This window comes from Psittacula echo, assembly GCF_963264785.1.
Source record: "Psittacula echo genome assembly, chromosome: Z".
Classification (NCBI taxonomy): Eukaryota; Metazoa; Chordata; class Aves; order Psittaciformes; family Psittacidae; genus Psittacula; species Psittacula echo.
This window is the reverse complement of record NC_137742.1, coordinates 32,568,329-32,588,813: the sequence shown is the minus strand read 5'-3', so window position 1 is coordinate 32,588,813 and position 20,485 is coordinate 32,568,329. Positions and strand designations below refer to the sequence as shown.

Genomic DNA, 20,485 nt, shown 5'->3' with positions numbered 1-20,485 from the left:
AGTACTGAAAAAATACTGTTCTTCTTCAGTTACTTACCAAAGCCATATTGGTATTCAGTCCTATTTCTGCAACTCTGCTATGTACATAGGGCTCCGCAGAAGCTACTAAGCACTTTTCATGAGGAGTCATGGCATTTATAATTCTTTACTAGCTTTGGCCCAATCCAAGATGAAGAAATGGGCAGAAAACTGGTTTTACCTTAACAGCAGTTTTGGAGAAAGTTTTTAGTTTCGTGTATGAATATATGCATTATTGAATAAACAGCTTTTCAATTTTCAGAGTGTTGGAGATGAAGGGAATTTTGTTCTTTTGTGTTCAGTAGCAATGGGAAAGTTGTGTTTTGTTTTTTTTTGTGGCTTTTTTTTTTTTTTTTCCCTTTGGTTGGTTTGTTTTTGTTGTTGGTTTTTATTTTATTATGTTATTTATTTTCCAGAGCTAATTTAACATAGTTCAGCATGATCTTTGCTTATTAAGAATAAATTATTCTTGCTTTTGTTTTGCTTGTTGTTTAAAAATCTGCAGTTCTTCTGGTTGAAGATAGTTAAGTGAGGTGTTGCAAGAATGAATGCACAGCATGGCTTTTAAATGGAGTCACTTTCCCTCCTTGACCATAGTAATGCATGGCAAAATTTTCCAACACAGACCTTGTCTTTAAGGAGGTATGTTACTTCACTGATACTGAACTTACCAGTTGGGCAGTCACTGAATGTATGAGTGAGGCATAAATTTAGAATTTAAAAGCTGCCTATGATATACTATACATAGTTAATCTGTGCTGATGGACTTGCCCACGCAGTGTTTTTCTTTCACTAGTTTAACACTGAATTCACAAAATGTCAAAAGGAATAAAAAGAGAATGGCAGCACATCATTTTTCACTTGATGGCACACAGTCACAATTTGTGCCACAGATTATCAGCATATTATATTCAGTCCTGTCTCTTTACATATTGGAGTGCTGAGTTAATACATGCACAGAAAAGGATTCAGAGCTAGCAGTTTTGGTGAAACCCAGATGCTCTTCATCAGCATACATTTCTGTCTTTTCCTTGGTCCAGGCTTAAAGTCTGTAACTTGGGAAGGGATTTTTAGTTTCTTTGCTCTAAGTGTGTTTTGTTTGCTATGGTTTTGGCAGTTTTTTGCCTTCAGAGAAGATCTTTCTTAAGTTCCCCGTGGCAGCAGTGGCACACTATTTTGTAGTGCTCAGATTTTCTGTTGCGTTTGGGTTCAGGTAGGTGTTCATCAGACAAAATTAGCAGAGCAGATAGTTCAAGGACGCTTGAGCATCCTGAAAAGTTGATCATAACAATGTTTCCTAATACCTCTAATAATAAAAAATCATGCAGATTTTCAGGAACATTATTTTTACTGCATTTTTTGAAAATTATCTTTGTTAGTGGTATGTTACACATTAGGGGTAGGGTAAAAAAGACTCATTTCATTTTGTAAACAGGACAATCTGCATACTCTCGTATTTAATATAGCAACATAACCACAAGATACTGATTTTGTTTTATAATAATTGCCCCATCATATTTTCTCAGCATTATAAATTACTTCATGATTTCTTTCAGTGTTACATAAGTGTATGCTTGTAGTCTGCTAGGTTTCTGACATTTCAATAGCCATGCTGACAAGAAATGTTGCCTGTGGAAAGCTCAGTTCAGCAGAATACAGGGTTAGACATTAGAAGTGAAGAGCAGCAACTTAGAAATAAAAACTAGTACGGTATGAGTACATAACTGTCAGAACTAAGAGAAGAAAGTGAAGAAGAGCAAAGAAGTTGAGAACAGAAAGGAGATGACTGCTGAAAGTAGATGAGAGCAAAAATTAATTGCAACAGCTGCTATAGAGCAACTACACATAATGACTTAAAACCGAGAAAATATTCTCTTCATAGCATTCAAATCAGCATCTTGAAGTGTATTGGATCTTTAAAATTTCTCATCTAAGAAAGAGAATGATGTAAATATTTACAGCAACTCTTCAACATTTCTGTACTGTGGTTAGACATAATCTCATCTATTTTTATATTAAATCTGTAGAAGTCATGTCTTCTCTTTGTGGTTTTTCAAAGGGTTTTTTTCACCACAAGGCTGATAAATGAATTTTAATTATGGAAGGAAAACATAAAGAAATAAAAGGATAGATAATAATTAATTAAAATGCGTATTCCTACTTTTAAATTTTTTTCTCCATTTCTGTCTCCTCTCCTGTTGTTCCAATAGTTGGATCTGACTCTTTCTGACAGAGCAGAATAGTTTGGAAGTGAACAAGAGCAATACATGAAACTGTGTCCAAGCATAAATCTCTCTTCTGTTCCAGTCCTTTACACATGGACTCTTAATACATAGTAATTTCCCTCCACCACTGTGAACTTATAAATGCTTTCTCCTAAATGTCACTGATTTTAATGGCTTAAAGGTGGGAATCCTGGTTTTGTGACCTCCTATGATCATAACATCAAGTAACAAAACGTGATCTTATTCCAGCTGATTGATGAGCTCATTTTGCAACAGAAGACAAATTTGATTTCATTTATAATGGTGATAAAACATAATTTGTGATCTTGCTATTCTGATGCTATCAGATTTCTGTTTTAATATAAATTTCACTAGTAAAATGTGTAAGTACTCTTCTGACCTTTTAGATATTCTTCTAATGCTTTCTCTTGCAGGTGAATACTGTCACTGGAGAAACAACATATTTCCTGCTTTTTTTCATTTTGATATTCTGACATGGCTTATTTTTTATGCTTACTACTTGTTATTTTTTTGTTTGTTTCAGCACCACCAAAGTTTACAAGAACTCCCGTTGACCAGACAGGGGTTTCTGGAGGAGTTGCCTCATTCATCTGTCAAGCCACAGGAGATCCAAGACCTAAAATTGTCTGGAACAAGAAGGGAAAGAAAGTCAGCAATCAGAGATTTGAGGTATTAGGTCCATTGTTCTGTTCCTCTGAAAAACATTAATTCAAGCCTCACTTCTAATTCCATTATGTGTTCTTTATTATTAGTAATTAAGCAAAATAGACATGACTATAGGGGGTGATTTAGTGAAAGCAGTCTTGTGAAGTTTTGAATTTGCAAACTGGTTATGCATAGCATTGCTAGAAAAAAAACTGCTACTGTTGTTTCTAAACTAGCATGATCTAACAAGGGAGCCATGATGTGTTTTTGTTGAACTTTTCCATGAAGGAGATGGGGGGAAATTATTTGAGCAGTGATTGCTGTCTCCCAAGAGCAAGCCACCTTCTTTTGTGACAGTGTGTATCAAACAGACCTAGGCTTCTATTGCTTCTGCTGCCACAGTTGCTTACCACTGTTGCAGAGAGAGATGAAAGGGATGTTGTACTTCCTGCTGCTGAAAAGGAAATCTAAAACATATTTGCATTTGATTCTTTTCTTAACAATAACCTAGGAAGAATCTGTAGAGGAAACTTTCTCTCCACAACCTTCAATTAATGGTGGTAATCTGTTCAAAGGATACTGGTTACTTGAGGGAAATAAGACAACAAATACTATTCTTACTTTTAGTGGCAGGAATAGATTAACTTTTAATGTAAAGAAAAATCTCAGAAAATGGGAGAAAGCTTGTAGAATGGATACCAAAGCTGGCAGTAAGAGTATATCATAGAATCATAGAATAGTTAGGGTTGGAAAGGACCTTAAGATCATCTAGTTCCAAATCCCCTGCCACAGGCAGGGACATCTCACACTAAACCATGTCACCCAAGGCTCTGCCCAACCTGGCCTTGAACACCACCAGGGGTGGAGCATTCACAACTTGTTTGGGCAACCCATTCCAGTGCCTCACCACCCTCACAGTAAAGAACATCTTCCTTCCATATATCTAACCTAAACTTTACTGTTTAAGTTTGAACACATTACTTATTGTCCCGTTTCAGTCCTTCTCCAGCATCCTTGTAGGCCCCCTTCAGATACTGGAAGGCTGCTAGGAGTTCTCCACACAGCCTTCTCTTCAGGATGAACAGCCCCAACTTTCTCAGCCTATCTTCATATGGGAGGTGCTCCAGTCCCCTGATCATCCTCATGGCCCTCCTCTGGACTTGTTCCAACAATTCCGTGTCCTTTTTATGTTGAGGACACCAGAACTGCACACAATACTCCAAGTGAGGTCTCACGATAGCAGAGTAGAGGGGCAGGATCACCTCCTTCAACCTGCTGGTCATGATCCTTTTGATGCAGCTCAGGATACGGTTGGCTTTCTGGGCTGTGAGCGCACACTGAAGCCGGCTCGTGTTCAGCTTCTCATCAGCCAACACCGCCAAGTATATAATTTTCCCTGTTTCTGTTTACTATCTTCAATGTTAAATAACAGAATTCTGCATTAAGAAAACAACTGTTTGGAAGATCACTAATCTGTATATAAAACAGTTGTGACATGCATTTTAGGAGCAAATGATCTAAGATGTATTCTGTGTTTTTACTGGTATTTGAGAAAATTGCTTGCCCTGGCTTTCAGGTTAGATTTACGTCAGCAGAAAATAATTGCATTGCTTGTATAAACTAAATTTCTGTCATTCTATTTTTGTTCAAAAAAATATTTAAAGTTGTTGGAATTTGTTCATTAACCAATATAAGTCTTTTCCTGTATATTTATTACAATGTAAGAAATAAAAGCGTGAATTTTAATGGGATCTCCTAGTGCTGTGAACTGTTTGCACTTTGCAGAGCATACACAGAGCTGTAATTGGGTAGACGAATTAACATAGAAATTTTATCATAAACTCTACACAATTTATCTCCTCCTGGTCACAAAATTTTCACTCAGGTTGAGTTCTGAACAGTGAAGGATCAAGCATGTACATATTTACTGTGTTGGGTCAGGTTTATGTTGCAATATATCATGGTTTATTTGCTTCATATATGGTTTTCTATGTACCTATGTACCTGGTTTTAGCCCTGCAGAGAAGGACTTGGGGGTGTTGGTCGATGAAAAAATGAACACGAGCCAGCTTCAGTGTGTGCTCGCAGCCCAGAAAGCCAACCGTATCCTGGACTGCATCAAAAGGAGTGTGACCAGCAGGTCGAAGGAGGTGATCCTGCCCCTCTACTCTGCTCTCGTGAGACCTCACTTGGAGTACTGTGTGCAGTTCTGGTGTCCTCAACATAAAAAGGACATGGAACTGTTGGAACAAGTCCAGAGGAGGGTCACAAGGATGATCAGGGGATTGGAGCACCTCCTGTATGGAGACAGGCTGAGAAAGTTGGGGCTGTTCAGCCTGGAGAAGAGAAGGCTGTGTGGAGACCTCCTAGCAGCCTTCCAGTATCTGAAGGGGGCCTATAAGGATGCTGGGGATGGACTATTCATCAGGGACTTTAGTGACAGGACAATGGGTAATGGGTTAGACCTTAGACAGGGGAACTTTAGATTGGATATAAGGAAGAAGTTCTTTACTGAGAGGGTGGTGAGGCACTGGAATGGGTTGCCCAGGGAGGTTGTGAATGCTCCATCCCTGGTGGTGTTCAAGGCCAGGTTGGATGAGGCCTTGGGTGACATGGTTTAGTGTGGGGTGTCCCTGCCCATGGCGGGGGGGTTGGAACTAGATGATCTCAAGGTCCTTTCCAACCCTAACTATTCTATGATTCTATGAGTCTATAAAAATAAAACAGTTTTATTTCTGTGGAAAAATGTTGAAATGGAACTCGAAAAAAATAATTTAAAATGTTTTAAAAATGTCTTTAGTGAACTGTGTAAAAAGCTGCATAGCCAAGTTGGATGGAATGTAATTCAAAGAAATAGAAAACGCTTGTCCATTATTTTATAATTTTTATTATAAACACTGAGCAGAGTAGTTATAAAGTGTGCAGCTTTCCTTCCTGTCCAAACTAAGGTCATTAATTCATGCTCTAGAACCTCTGAATCAGAGCAGAACAATAGAAATGGCACATGGAACATCTGGGAAACAAGAAACATCTAAGATTTTCAGCTGCAACACTACGAGAATTAATTAATAAGGCTTCTTTTCCTCTTCTTTCACATTAGTATTTTGTATATTTCTCTGACTTTGATTACTTAGCATTAAAAGATATGAAAATGTTTTACCTGACCACATGTCTTCACAGAAGCCCAGTAAATACAGATGGAAAGGACTTCAGTGGGCTATCTAATCCATATGCTTTCCCAGGGATGCTAGGGTTTATCTCCCTTCCCCCTAATAAACTTGGACAGCCTCTTACACTGTTTCATGAACCTTGCCATGAGTTTTGTGGTTTTTTTTCTCATGTGGAACCTGAACTTTTTTGCTGGAACTTAAAGTACAGAGCAATTGGCTATCTAACAGTGGGGGAACAAATAATTTATTCCCTCTCTTTTGACAATAACCCGTTTATACATTTGAAGATTATTATCATTAAATGTGGAATGTTCCTACTCACAGGCTAATTCTCACAAATGAGTGAGAATAGTGGTGAGAACTATAGATCATTTCTGAAATTAAGCACTTCAGTAAGACCTTGTGGCACTTCACTATTATTCTTTCACCTTTTATTTGTATTGCAAGTATGAATGAACATGATACAAGAAGATTATTTTTTTCTCCTCTTGCTTCAAACCAATTCAAATATTATGAATTAGAAAAATCTTCTTTCTCAGATGAACTTTACAAGAATCAGAGAAAGAAAAAAAGCATATTTAAAAAATGGCACCATTCTACCCTGTGATATGAGCCTGATTTTATAAAAAAATCCATACTTTAGAAGAAAAATAAAATCTCATTCAGTAGATGGAGGAGTGGGAGGAATTACCTGTCTGTGATGTGCGGGAAGCGGGATAACTCATCACAGGAAAAGTAAATGCATTTTATGATACATATTTTGGACACACCATACTTGAAACTTAATCTCTTCAATATTTGCCCAACCCAGTCTTCTGCAATTGTTTTTTTATTGTCCATCCAGCTAGGATTTTATTTGGTATTCTGATTTTAACATAACCAATACTTACTTTTAAGTGTAATGATTGTGACTATTTGGAACCCATGCTTTCATTTTTATCTACAAATCATTAGTTTGTCTGCTTTAAGATTATGAAATTTTTCTTTCCCTCATTTATGTCAGTTTATCAAGAACTCTATTCTTTCATTTTTGCTAAGATCAGATGGAGATTCTATGTTGTTTACATTTGTTTAGTATAATGGCTTTACTTAACAAGGAAAAATAATACGGCTAGTGGACAGTGTTACCAGAAAAAAAACTCTGTGTTTTATCTTATTCTCACTTAGACCTCTCCCATTTCTAAGAAGAAACTGAGCAATTCCTACAATGAAAATGGGAAGAGAATGGACATACAACCGTAGTTCCTAACCCTTCACTATATTTCTCTCTTACAAGATTTAGTAGGTTACTTGTGTATAAGTTAGACATACATACACAAACACATGCACAAATAGGCATATATATAATTTTTTTGTGTGTATGTATATATAGATTATGGCCAAATAAGATTTTTTCTTTTTACATAAAAAAATAAAAAAAAAAGACTGTCATTTCTTGATAAGTGCATTTCCTGATGGTGGTACTAACATATATTATTGACAAATATATATATTTTTTTAAAGTAGATAGATAGTACTGAATTATTAGGAAGGCTTTTCCAGTGCCTGGAGTACTGCTGTGGTCAACAATAGCTGATGAGATTCTGACTGCAGAGCAGGAAGGAAATAAAAGCCATTAAATTAATTATTTTTCATATGAAAATCAGTATTTCTTGCATAAATATTGCAATTTTAAAGTTTAGCCTTATTGTTTAGCCTCTTAACTGATCATGTTTTCTAGCACATTGTTGGATACATTTTCTTTATGTTATGTGGGTTAAATTCATATCTAAACTATCTTGTTCAGAAGTTGATGACTCTTACTCAGTTTGGAGCTAAATGAATAAGTGAACTGAACTCTGTGAGTAGAGTGGCAATTTAGCCTACAGCAATTAAAATGAATGAATGTAACTGGCATTTGGAGGTAAAGTACTTAAGCTAAGAGAATGGAGTGAGGTTGCTGGTGAACTTCAGGATAAAAGAGCACTGAGTTACAGAATCATTTCTTACAGCTCTTGTTAGATGGTTTCCTGGGTTGATTTTTTTTTTTTTTTTTTTTTTTTTTTTTTTTGAATGTGTGGAATTTGTCCTGGTACCTGTATTTGAAAAAATGAACCTAGCTTTGAAGACATGAATACCAGCAGGTGTGAACGCAATCAGGGATCTTCATGAACAGATTAACTGAGGGATAGGCATTTGTAACAACATCTGTGACAGCTTTTGTTTCCTTCTATAGGTAATAGAATTTGATGATGGATCTGGATCAGTTCTCAGAATACAACCACTGCGCACGCCACGAGATGAAGCTATTTATGAATGTGTGGCTTCCAATAGCGTTGGTGAAATTAGTGTGTCCACAAGACTCACTGTTTTACGTGGTAAGTCCTTTCTAAACATAACTGATTCACTTTATAATGCTGGAAGTGCAGTGTTGTTTTAAAAGAGAGGTTTCTCTCCAGGAAAGTTAAATACAATTTCTTTTCAAATGGACATTATAATAGTCCTGATGTTGTTAAATACAGACTTTTTCACATAATATATGAGTATCGTGTTTCCAATTTTTTGATCAGAAAAGGTGAGTATGTGGTAATGTGAGTATGCAGAGTATAACAGATTAGAATGGAGGAAAAAAGTCAGAAATAAGTGAAGCAGAACTGACAGGAAAAACAGTTTATTGTATCAACTATTGATCAAACCCCAATGCTTTATGAATGCACTTGATTTACATTTTAGTGCTGCCCTGGGTAGCTTAGCTTTGCGTGATCAGCATTTACACAGAAATTTGCCCAATTAACAGCAACCTTGAAAAGTTGCATAAATATTCTTTAAATGAAGTTAAGCTCTCCTACAGGGTTTCCTACCCTCCCTTCCCCTCCCTCACTCCCCCCCAGTATAACACATAGAAAAGGTGAAGGTTTCTTCCATTTGAAATGGACATCACCTGAATTGTATTCTTACTTTGGCAAGAAGTTTTTGAAGACTGTAAAGGAAAATGTCCAGTTTTTTCAACTATCCTTCAGGGATGAGGATATGAATGTACTGCCAAAGTGTACTGTCTAGATAGTACTCGGAGGAGTAAATCCTAGTAGTCAAATGACCTGAATGTTTCATTCTGACACCTGGAGATGAATGGAAGCTGGCTTTGGAGACACTTCCTGAAATATCACACTCTTCAGATTCAGTTCTGCTTTTATAACTGGTGTTTAGTCTTGTATTGTGATACTACATGGCGTTACTTGATTCTGTAGCATTAACTGCTGGGTGCCTGTTTATAGGGATTGCAGATGATTAGTCAGCTTTACCGAATTCAGACGAAAATCTGTAAAATGTATGATTTAAATAATTTTTTTGTTCCTTCTGTCCCAACAAATGTAGGATGACAAGGAGAATTCTTTTATTTTTCTCTGATGTTGGGTTTTTATTAAAAACAAACAAACAAAAAAAACCCAACCCACAAATATTTTTTTTCACGCTTTCAGTAGCTATTTTCATTAGTACACACAGTCCTGGTGTTACTGTTGCAGTGAGCTAACAACAATATGTACATATAACAAATAAGGTAGGTATTTCTCTCTTAGATCTAGTCTGGTGTTAGCAAACCTCTGTAATATTTAAAGTTGTTATATCCAGTGCCATGATTGTTCCTTCTGTTATCTTTTAAAAATTCTTCACAGTCTAGCCAATAAAAATGGGAAAACTGATAGTTAGGTTCATGTTTTAACACCACTATGGACCTGTTCTTAGCTCTCTAAGATAAGGTTTTGCCTTTATTAACTGATAGAAGTACTTTTTTTTGCACAGCTTCTACATTGCTGAAAATGAACATGAAATGATACTTTCACACTGTGTTAAAAGTTTTTTAAAGATAGATGTGAAGAGGAAAGGGGAGGAGGTGGGGGGAGCAAAAACCAACATGAAAACTCAGGTGAAAGTAGAACTTTTTGTCTTCAGAGTTTCTTGAAATGTGTTCACAAGACTCTCTGGTCTTGAAATGTGCATGCATGTGTCTGCAAGATACCGTTCCAAACCAACTGAAGTTCTCATTTTGGGGTTTGTAGAGAAGAAGCAACAGCTCTCATCTCTCTGCCAAGGGCCATAACAGTTGAAGAAGTTGAGTGCCATAACTAACTGATTGTAAAATGCGATGTTTCTTTGCTTGCCCTTTTGATTATTTAATCAATTTCATGTAAGGCATATCTGATTCTGCTCCTATTTCTTACTCAAATAACTCAATGCTAGCTCAGACAACTTTAGGGTCATATCCTGTTTTAAAAAACATGCATAATGCATGTGAAAATGCCTGATGAACAAGAAATGCATGTTATTAGCTATAAAGTAAACATTTGAATTAATTTATTTTAATTAAAAGTAATAGTCTAAATAAAAATATGAAATATGAAATATTGTACATGTTTCCAGCCATAATATGTAGGGCTTTTACAACTGCTGGAATATACTTTGGCCCCAGGAATAGATTTCTGGTAACACCTGAGAACTCCTGAACTTACTGGGACTGCAAGGGTAACATCAGAGAAAGCACGGTACATGCAGAGTAACAGAGCATTGTAAGGAAGTTTTGGCAAGGTTAAAATTAAGTACAATGGCTTGCTATATTGCTTTCCAAGACAAGGATAGTTCAATTCAAAGGGCATTAGCCTGGAAGATAAGTAGGTCTGTTTTAAATTTCTGCTTTACAAACTTACGCAAATCTTCATCTTGTACAGTCTGCAGTAGTAGTCTTGTGGAAAACATTCAATCTGGTTATGCCTCTGTGCCTCACATAGCTGCTGTAGGAATAAATACATATGATAGATGTGAACAGGAATTAACAGACCTAATGATGAAATACAAAACAGAGTGGAATGAGGTGGGTCTGTGGTCCACTTAAGCTTTACTCATCCCTGGGGCATGTGTGTAACTCTGGATTGTGGGAGGTACACATAAGTTTTATAGTTCTTCAAATCTTTTCATAATGGTGCTGTCACAGACTTACCTTGACATTTGTACTTCTTGCAAGAGGGCACCCTGGGGAGGAAGGCAGAGTTTACCTGCAATTCAGCCCGCAAGTATTGCAACACTAATGGACACCCAGGACATTCCCAGGAGTTGACGTATCTACCTATATTAATATTTGTTTGTTTCTTTCACAAAGTCCAGTTTAACTGCTGCAAATTGTATGTGCAGTGCAAAAGAGCAGCATTTTTGCCAAAGTATCCATATTTTTAGAGCCAAACTTCTTGGTTTGGCAGTACGTGGTAGTTCAGACATGACAGGTTTCACCCTTTTTTGTTTTTTTTCTTAAGCTATGACCAATCTGTAGTACTTGAGTCTCTTAAGAACTGTGAATATAAATGAAGTCGTCAGTTTCTGCGTATGGAAACTTCAGTGTGAGAAGGAAAAAGGGTAGAAAAGGCACCTATAGAATCACAGAATAGTTGGAGCTGGAAGGATGTTAAGATCATCTAGTTTCAACACCCCTGCCATGGGCAGGGAAGCCTCACACTAGACCATGCCACCCAAGGCTCTGTCCAGCCTGGCCTTGAACACCACCAGGGATGGAGCACTCACAACTTCCCTGGGCAACCCATTCCAGTGCCTCACCACCCTTACAGTAAAGAACTTCCTCCCTATATCCAATCTAAACTTCCCCTGTTTAAGTTTTAACCCGTTACCCCTTGTCTATCACTACAGTCCCTAATGAAGAGTCCCTCCCCAGCATCCTTATAGCCCCCCTTCAGATACTGGAAGGTTGCTGTGAGGTCTCCATGCAGCTTCTCTTCTCCAGGCTGAAAAGTCCCAATTTTCTTAGCCTGTCTTCATACGGGAGGTGCTCCAGCCCCTGATAAATGATAACATTTCAAGGCCTTAGTACAGACAAAGTGTTGGGATTTTTTTTTTTTTTTTTTTTTTTTTTTTTTTTTTTTTTTTTTTTTTTTTGTTAGCAGAGTAAATCAGGAAAAGTTCCAGACCAAACTTTTGCTTCTTAAATTGAGTATTCATGATAGTTTGGACCAAAACTGAATGAGATAAACAGAAACTGCTTGTGATTTTCTGTATAGAAAGGAGGCAGCTGCATTCCAGGACAGATTCACCTACAAGTAAATGCTGAATTTCAAGTCTCATTCCAGACAAGTGGAATCAATGCTATTTATTTTGGAGCTTTTTTTTTTTTAAAAAAATATCTGTGCTGAGAATATGAGCAGAATAGTGCTTTGATTGTTCAATTCAGAATTATTATTGTGCAATGGGCAATGAAAAACTGTGAAGTGCAGGATCTTCCCGAAGTCTGCAGATACCAGAGATGGAATAGCTTTCCTTTTATTGTCCATCCATTTCTCATTAAATCCACTTAACGGTTTTTTGTTCTTGCAAGTGGAAGATAACAGGCATTTTTCATGTCTCTAGAACAATGATTCTGGCATCATGTGCAAGCATATAAACTCTTCTGGAAGGAGAAAACGAGATGCCTCCTTCTAGTGGACAGATCAGCAACAATACCATGCTCTCTTATTTTTTAAATTTTTTTTTATTATTATTCCTTGATGCAATTCTGCCAAGACTATAAGGATTGAAAGAAACTTAGCTTCCACTACCTCCTGTGAAGGTATATGACTGCAGCACAGAAAACTACAGGTTTTAAGCAAGGATGAAGAAGGTCCAGTACACCAAATTATCTAAGTGCATTCTACTATCACTGCTGTTTGCTTTGTTTTCTTTGCTATCTGGGAAGTAAAGAGAGAGACTACACAGGACACTTAAACAGAGGGCTGTCTGTTTACTCAGCCCACTATTTTCACTATTATTGCTGATCATACTGTGCATTATTGAAGCATAGACTTATAGCATCTTTGTAGCATGAGCACTGTATAAGGATGGGAGAATTAACATGAAATTTCTATGGAAAGTGCCTAGGGCAGTTACTCCTTTTTATGCTTTTTAGAAACTGATTGATTTAATGTGAAGCAGTCATTGCTGCATAAAATAAAAAGTGAAATATTTACATAAAAGTGTTTCCATGCCCATTGATACACAGAGGTTGATGTAGAGATAATTGAGAAAAATGATTTTTATTAGACTCTCGGAAGAGCTGAACGTTTTCAAACTGTTGAAAATCACACAAACAAAAACAGAGATGATGCATTCAAGGTGCTACATTTTTGGTTTCTGCTGCTAGCAATAGATTCAATGCAAACAGAAGAAAGGAGAAAGAGCTATTTAGAAATAATATGTCATCTGGAACAATTATCTTTGAGGGCATAGAAATTTGACAAACGAAGTGGCACGGCTGTAATGTTGAAAATGTGCTGTGGGATGTCTCTCATTTCTAGACAATTGGAAAGAAGGACTATATATTCTGGGTACTACCTGCATGGTAAGAGAAATCTGTCATGTTCCAGCTGGCACTGTATAAACGATGTACACCAGTGTTTATCAGACTTAACTGTTTGCAGTATAGTCACAGCAATTATTGCTACGGGACTGCTTGTAGAAAGTTGGCACCGATCCTGTTCAACAGGCTTTAGGAAGTGGAATAAATAGGAACCCATGTGAGAACTTTATGCTCTGGAAAAACATCTGTTTCTGTCTATCCTGGACTTGGAGAAGGGTGAGGTTCTCAACAACTTCTTTGCCTCAGTCTTCACCAGCATGTGCTATGACCACACTGCTCAAGTCTTGGAAGGCAGATGCAGGGACTGTGAGAATGAAGACCTTAGGCCCACTTAGGAGAGGATCTGGTTTGAGATCATCTTAAGAACCTGAATGTGCACAAGTCCGTGGGACCTGATGAAATCCATCCAGAGGTCCTGAAGGAGCTGGTGAATGAAGTTGCTAAGCCACTGTCCATCGTATTTGAAAAATCATGGCAGTCAGGTGAAGTTCCCGACAACTGGAAAAAGGGAAAAAAAAACCCATTTTGTAATCATTTTAAATATATGAAAATGATTGAATAACTGCTGTAAGTATTGTAAGAAGTTTCTGGCAGGTGCCTCACCTCATGTTTGAATAACTGCTGTAAGTATTGTAAGAAGTTTCTGGCAAGTGCCTCACCTCATGTTTTCTAATTTATTTATTTTTTTTTTTATATTCCAATCATGTCCCAAGATGCAAGATTTATCAAATACATTTTTCTCATCAGTTCATATCTTGCTTGCACTTTTTTTTCCTTCATTTTAAATGTGCAAACTTTCCCTTTCTTGCACATCATTTCATTGAAAAAACCCTGCTCCAGTCATTATAAATTTAAAGCTACGCAGTAGAAAGCTTCTTCCAAAAAGAGAGCAGTCACTTTGAAAAAGTGAACGAAACAGCAATCCTAAATTTCTTGATTGGCAATGTAAATTCCTGTAGTCAAGACTTTCATAGATTAGTTACTTTGGAAAATCAGGAGTACTCTGCTCAACTTAGAACACCTTTTAAGATGTCTTAAGAAGGTACACATAGTCATTGGATTCTTTTGAGAAATCTGTCCTGACTTTATTCCCTACAAACAATTTTTTTACTCATGAAGTTTCTTTCAACTCTTTGTTGACTGATACATATTTTAACATGCTTGCTTGTTCAGTTGTACTAGCTCAGTGAACATACATGGAGAAAGTTTTTCTGCTGCCAACTTGTAATACCAGCTATCATTATGTCTTCTTAAGGATTTTTTTCTTCTTTCTATTCTTCACTGAATTTTATGTGTTGCTGAATTTCATACAGCCATATTTTTGCTTTACATACAATGATATAAAATTATCCAGTTCAGTTTCAAATATTTGTACATGTGCATAAGATCAATTTAATTTTTGAAATATTAGCAATAGTAGAATAATTTTAATGTCTGATATTTGGATAGCCCTAAAAGATGAACATTGGCTTGAAATCAGTAAGTTAGCTAGGCTGTATCATATTTGTTCTTATTATATATCTGTGAAAGAAAAGAAACTTCTGGGTGCTAGATCAGAAATAGATGTCTGACAGTTGTGATCTAAGAAGAGGAAATAACACCAGACCAAAGCAGATGAGTTCTATTTAGCTTGAAAGAATTCTTCACTGGATGATTTTGGCTAAGAATGTACACCTGTTAAATACTTTCAGACAACAGCTTAATGACTAATTTTAGCATGACTCCTATTTGGGTATTCCCATTTTAGTATCTACTGACCGCGTATAGTATTATAAACATTTTTGATAACAAGAGTGAATATATGCTGGCCAATTGGAAAGTGGAAAGTAAGACATCCTAAGCAGATCAATTTTAAAACACATTTGCTTTATACTTTTTTTCCCCACTCATTGATGCCTATGATGATGAAGTCCCTTTTCCTAGACTATCATCTCCAAATCATCAGCAATCTGTGAGGAACAAGTAACAATGAAAACAATGGAAAAGGAATCAGTTGGGTGGGAGTGATATTTCTCACAGAAGCAGTACTGGTGATGTAAGCACAGAATTAGAGTGAACTTACCTAACTAAAAGAACCATGGCCTGCTATATACAATAGGTTACCGTTTTGATCTTGTTCCTCAAATACTGACCCAGATATAAGCAGCACAAAGATAGGATGTTACAAATGATCTTTACAAGAAAAGGCAGAGCATTAACTATGTGTACAACTGCTATGTGTTCTGGATAAGGGTAGATTATTTTCTTTTTTTAGACTTCTGTGCTATTATTATGATATTTTGCAGTGTTATGTGTTTGTATTTCTGCCTGTATGTAAAGCAATTCAATTTAAATAAAACTGTTCAGTTTTTGAAATGGTGGGTCATTTGTCTAGTTTTAATTGATACAAAAAATAAATACAAAATAGTTTTTCTTACACCTAGAATTTTTAGAATGCAATTGTTTTTCCTGAAATTAGTTGTTATTCATGCATTAAAGGCCCTTGGCGTTACGCACAGTCCTATTGGTTCAATATCAGGGTTTAAGTTTATGCAAGCTTTCATTGTTCAATGGCCCATTTTCTCAATTGAAGCCAATGCCTTAATGAAATCCAGTGCAATTAATAAAATGCCATGTTTCATGATGTTATTGTAATCAATTCTTCATGCATTTTATCTATCCATATGTCCACTCACTTAACAAACCTTTAAAATATTAAATAGCAATGCAATTGTCATTACTGCACAACATGAAAGTAAAATTGACAGCAGAATTCTAGGGAGATTTTTCATGTCAATATTTCATATTGATTATAAAAAAAAAAAGGTAACCCTAGAGGTTATCTGTTTGAGGAGATGATACAATGATTAGATGCTCAACCGCTGACACTGTCAGCATATCTGTAGAGAAACCCAGTGGTATAGCAGCTGGATAGTTTTAACTTAATTGTTATCACAGCAGATATTCATATAAGATGGCTCATATGGCATCATAAAACCAAGGCAACTACTAAAATACACCATTCATGTGGTGTGTCTTTCTTCAGCTTTACAGGCTAGCAGTTTCTGTGAATGCTTATATCTTATCAAGTGCGCTGTTAGGATGACAGAAATGTTTTGTGAAATGTAGGACGTTCGACACTAGTGTACCGAAGTTACAGTAAAATTAAATACATTTTAATGTAATAAGTCCTAATCTTCAAATACAGAAAAAACCTAGTAAGAAACCTTTTTCACATATATCTGAAACAGTAATTTAGAACTTAAAGAAAGCTTATGTAGTAATTCAGCTTGCTTAGCCTAGCAATAGAATATAAAATAGTATTAATTACTGTGATTATTAAGTTTTCAAAGATTTCGCATAGGAAGCAAAAACTAAAGAGTATATACAAAAGTATTTAAAGTTTTTTTGGTGAACATATAAACATTGAAAGGAAGCTGAAATTCAATGGCTCTTGTCAAAGCCAAAAATATTTTTATTATTGAGACTAGTGATACACAATTCTGAAGCAATTACTTTGAACTGATGCAAGAAAGTAAAGGAGTTTTCATTCCATTAGTGTGGTAGGAGGTTGAAAGAGCTGTGATTATAGTGGCTCTGTGGGGAGAGAGAAACTTTTATGAATTCTCTAAGACTTAGGCAGGATATAAAATTCTGTTATGTATATATTGCTTCAGGTATTTCAATGCTTGCTGTAAACTGATGTGAAGTTCTGTTTCATTTATCTTTGTGGCAGAAATGCATTAATAAAGTTACCACTCACCAGTTGAGTAGCAAGTGGAATTTCTTTGCCTTCACTTGCAAATAGATAAATTGTGCAAAATTGTGACTTTAAGTCCACTGTGATTTAAATTATTCTATTAACATAATTTACTGTAAAACTACTACAAAGAATCTGCTGTGATGTAAAATGTTAGATAGTAATGGACTGTGTCAGTGTATGCTTAATATGACAACAGCAAAACAGAATAATGAGGGATTTTTCAAGTGGAAGCATTTCAATAAGCTTTTCAGTTAAATACAGTCAGAAAGCCTTGATTAGAGACAGGTGTTTCGTTAGGACCATCAATGCACCTGCATCTTAGCTTGTGACACTATGGTCTTTCATAGCATTGGCGTATTTGAGGAGGTATTGCCTTAACTCTGCATATGTGAATTGTTATCTGAATTACTGTTATTCCCGTTGCAGCAGTAAGAGTAGAGAAGACCCAGGAAACTGCAGACCTGTTAGTCTAACCTCAGTTTCAGGAAAAAATGTAGGGAAGATAATACTTGGTACTATTGAAAGGCATTTAAAGAGCAATGCAGTTATTAGGCACAGTCAACATGGGTTCACAAAGGAAAAGTCCTGTTTAACTAATTTGATATCCTTCTGTGATAAGGTTACCTGCTTAGTAGTGGGTGAAGGGAAGGTAGTGGTTGTAGATTTTCTGGATTTTAGTAAGGTTTTGATACTCTCCCCCACAGCATCCTTCTGGACACTTTGTTCAACTGTGGGATGAGCGGGTTGACAGTGCACTGGATGAAGAACTGTCTGAAGGGCAGGGCTCGAAGAGTTGCAGTGAGTGGGGCTACATCTGGCTGGGGACTGGTCACCAGCGATGTTTCTCAGGACTCAATTCTAGGGCCGCTTCTAATTCATAAATTCATTAATGATTTGAATGCAGGAGTTGAATGAACCTTTAGCAATTTTGCTGATGATACCAGACTGAGAAGGGCTGTTGACTCTCTTGAGAGACAGGAGGCCTTGGGAAGGGATCTAGACATACTGGAGCTTTGGGCTGTGATTAATGGGATGAAAACCGAATGTGCATTTGTACAGAACAAAGTAAACAGAGTAAAACTGGGCACAAGTCTAAATTGGGATAGGAGTGGCTGGAAAGCAGCCCTGCAGAAAGAGATCTGGGGCTATTGGTCAACAGCAGGCTCAATAAGAGTCAGCAAACTGCATCCTGGGGTGCATCAAACACAGCATAGCCAGATGGTCAAAGGAGGGGATTATTTCCCTGTATCCAGCATTGGTGAGGCCTCACCTTGAGTTGTATGTGTATTCTGGGCCCCTTCACAATTCAAAAGGATGTGAGGTCCTTGAATGTGTTCAGAAGGAGGCAACAAAGCTGTGAAAGGGCTGGAAGGCATGTCCTGTAAGGAGCAGCTGAAGGCTGTGGTTTTGCCTAGTTTGGAGAAAAGGAGTTTGAGGGGCAACCTCATGGCTCTCCACAGCTTCCAGAGGCATCGAATTGTAGGTGGAGGTGCTGTTCTCTCCAGTATCCCATGATAGGACCCATGAAAATGATTCAAAGCTGCACCAGGGGAAGTTCAGACTGGATATTAGAAGCATTTTCTAAGGGTGGTCAGGTACTGGAACAGGCTTCCTAGAGAGGTGTTTGATGCCTCAAGCCTGTCAATGTTTAAGAGGCTTTTGGACAATGTCCATAGTAAGAGTTTTTAACTTCCATTGTAATTAGAAAAGACCATTTAAAGGAGAATGCTAAACATCTTAGCTTCACAGTTCTCTTACATTTCAATCAGTGAAGTTTTTTATTATCTTCTCTGTGCTCTTTCTCTGCCTTTCAATAAGAAATTTGTCCTGAAACAGTATAGCCATATTTTCATATTCCATCTAACTTGGCTAAGAGCTGTTCTTGATTACTGTGAATATCCTTGTAAAGAAGTCAATTTTTTTATGATTGCTGCTATGAATGGTAGTTAAAAAGTACATTTTCTGTTTAACTGTTTGAAATTCAGTGCTTCTAGATTAGTACCAAGCTCAAAAGCTCATCTTGGCTCCCATATATTCCATTGTTTCAGTGATTGCACTGCCCTGTTTTCACTAAGCCTGTAATTTATTTTCATAAAATATATCATCTTGTCTTAAATGGCATTATCAGCCCAGCTCCTAAGATAAACAAATCTGTATAGACAACCTCTATTGTAATGTTCACACAGAGATTTATTTGGGTTTTGGCTGTACAGATAAGGAAGAAGACTATCTGGGGAATCCTCTTCATTATACCTGCAGCAAATGACTTTCAAGGAAAGCGAATTGAGAGGCTGAAAAGTTGCCAGGGATATTTTTGCAAAAAGCTACTGTCACTTGGAACTTGATTTATGGCAAGAAGATGAAGCCAAATACAGAAAAGCCATTAGTAAGCCCAAAAGCAATCATTTTTGTTGTGGCGTGTTTCATATAGCAGACTGCAAACAGAATTGAGAGCATGTTGAAGTCAGTGAGAAAATGGTCTTCTAAGCTGGACTTCAAATCAGTCAAATGTTGAGTTTGGTCATTAGTTGCAAGATGTCAAAGCCACAAAAAATGAGCAGAAGAAAATCTGGGCTGTACCTTTCACATTTTTTTTCAAATCTGAAAACCCAAGTACAAGTTATTGGTAGTTCCTCTGATAGTTACTGGGCACTTACTCTTTCTGAGATTACTCAGATAGTAAAAATTCTTTTTTTTTTTTTTTTTTTTGTTTTGTTTTGTTTTTTGTTTTTTTGAGGGGGGGTTAATATTTTTTGTCTGTATTTGTTTTCTTTTGTTTTCTTCATTGTGTTGTGTTTTTTTTCCTGTGTTTGTTTGTTTGTTTGTTTTGGTTTGTTTTGTTTTTGTTTGGTTTGGTTTGTTTTTTGGGTTTTTTTAGCTTAAGTCCTAAAACAATGGAGGATAGGTTTTACTGTGAGATACAGAGGGGTGGTGTGAAGTGGAGGTGGGTGTGTTGTTCACTGAGTTACCTAGACTCAAGTGACAGTGTAAGTAGATATTCTTAAATGGTGGCCTAATTTTCATGTGTTCTGAATATAGCATTTGGTTGCAGCAAGATACTCTAGAAACTCAGCTCTTTGGAGCTCAACAGTCTAAGGCTGAGCTTTTAGCCTCAGTGCTGGCTGATAACTCATGAGGCAGAATTTTATAAAATAGATTAATATTTAAAATGAAATTTATGTACATTTGATACTTCTGCTGTTCTTCAAAGATAGGAAATTGGGCATGTGGTATGTATCGTAGAAAGTTTCCGTCTAATGATTGAGTCAAATAAACAAGGTATGTTTCAGATAGT

At 36.7% G+C, this 20,485-nt stretch overlaps 1 protein-coding gene across 1 annotated transcript in view; it reads left to right on the top strand.

The window, feature by feature from the left end:
- PTPRD (protein tyrosine phosphatase receptor type D) overlaps positions 1–20,485 on the top strand; it is a gene marked incomplete at its 5' end in the record, with an annotated part of 294,447 nt that overhangs the window by 64,481 nt on the left and 209,481 nt on the right. The window contains 2 exons of the mRNA XM_080636500.1: positions 2,788–2,933; positions 8,295–8,436. Coding sequence (XP_080492626.1) covers positions 2,788–2,933; positions 8,295–8,436 — 288 coding nt within the window. The remainder of the gene's footprint in view (positions 1–2,787; positions 2,934–8,294; positions 8,437–20,485) is intronic.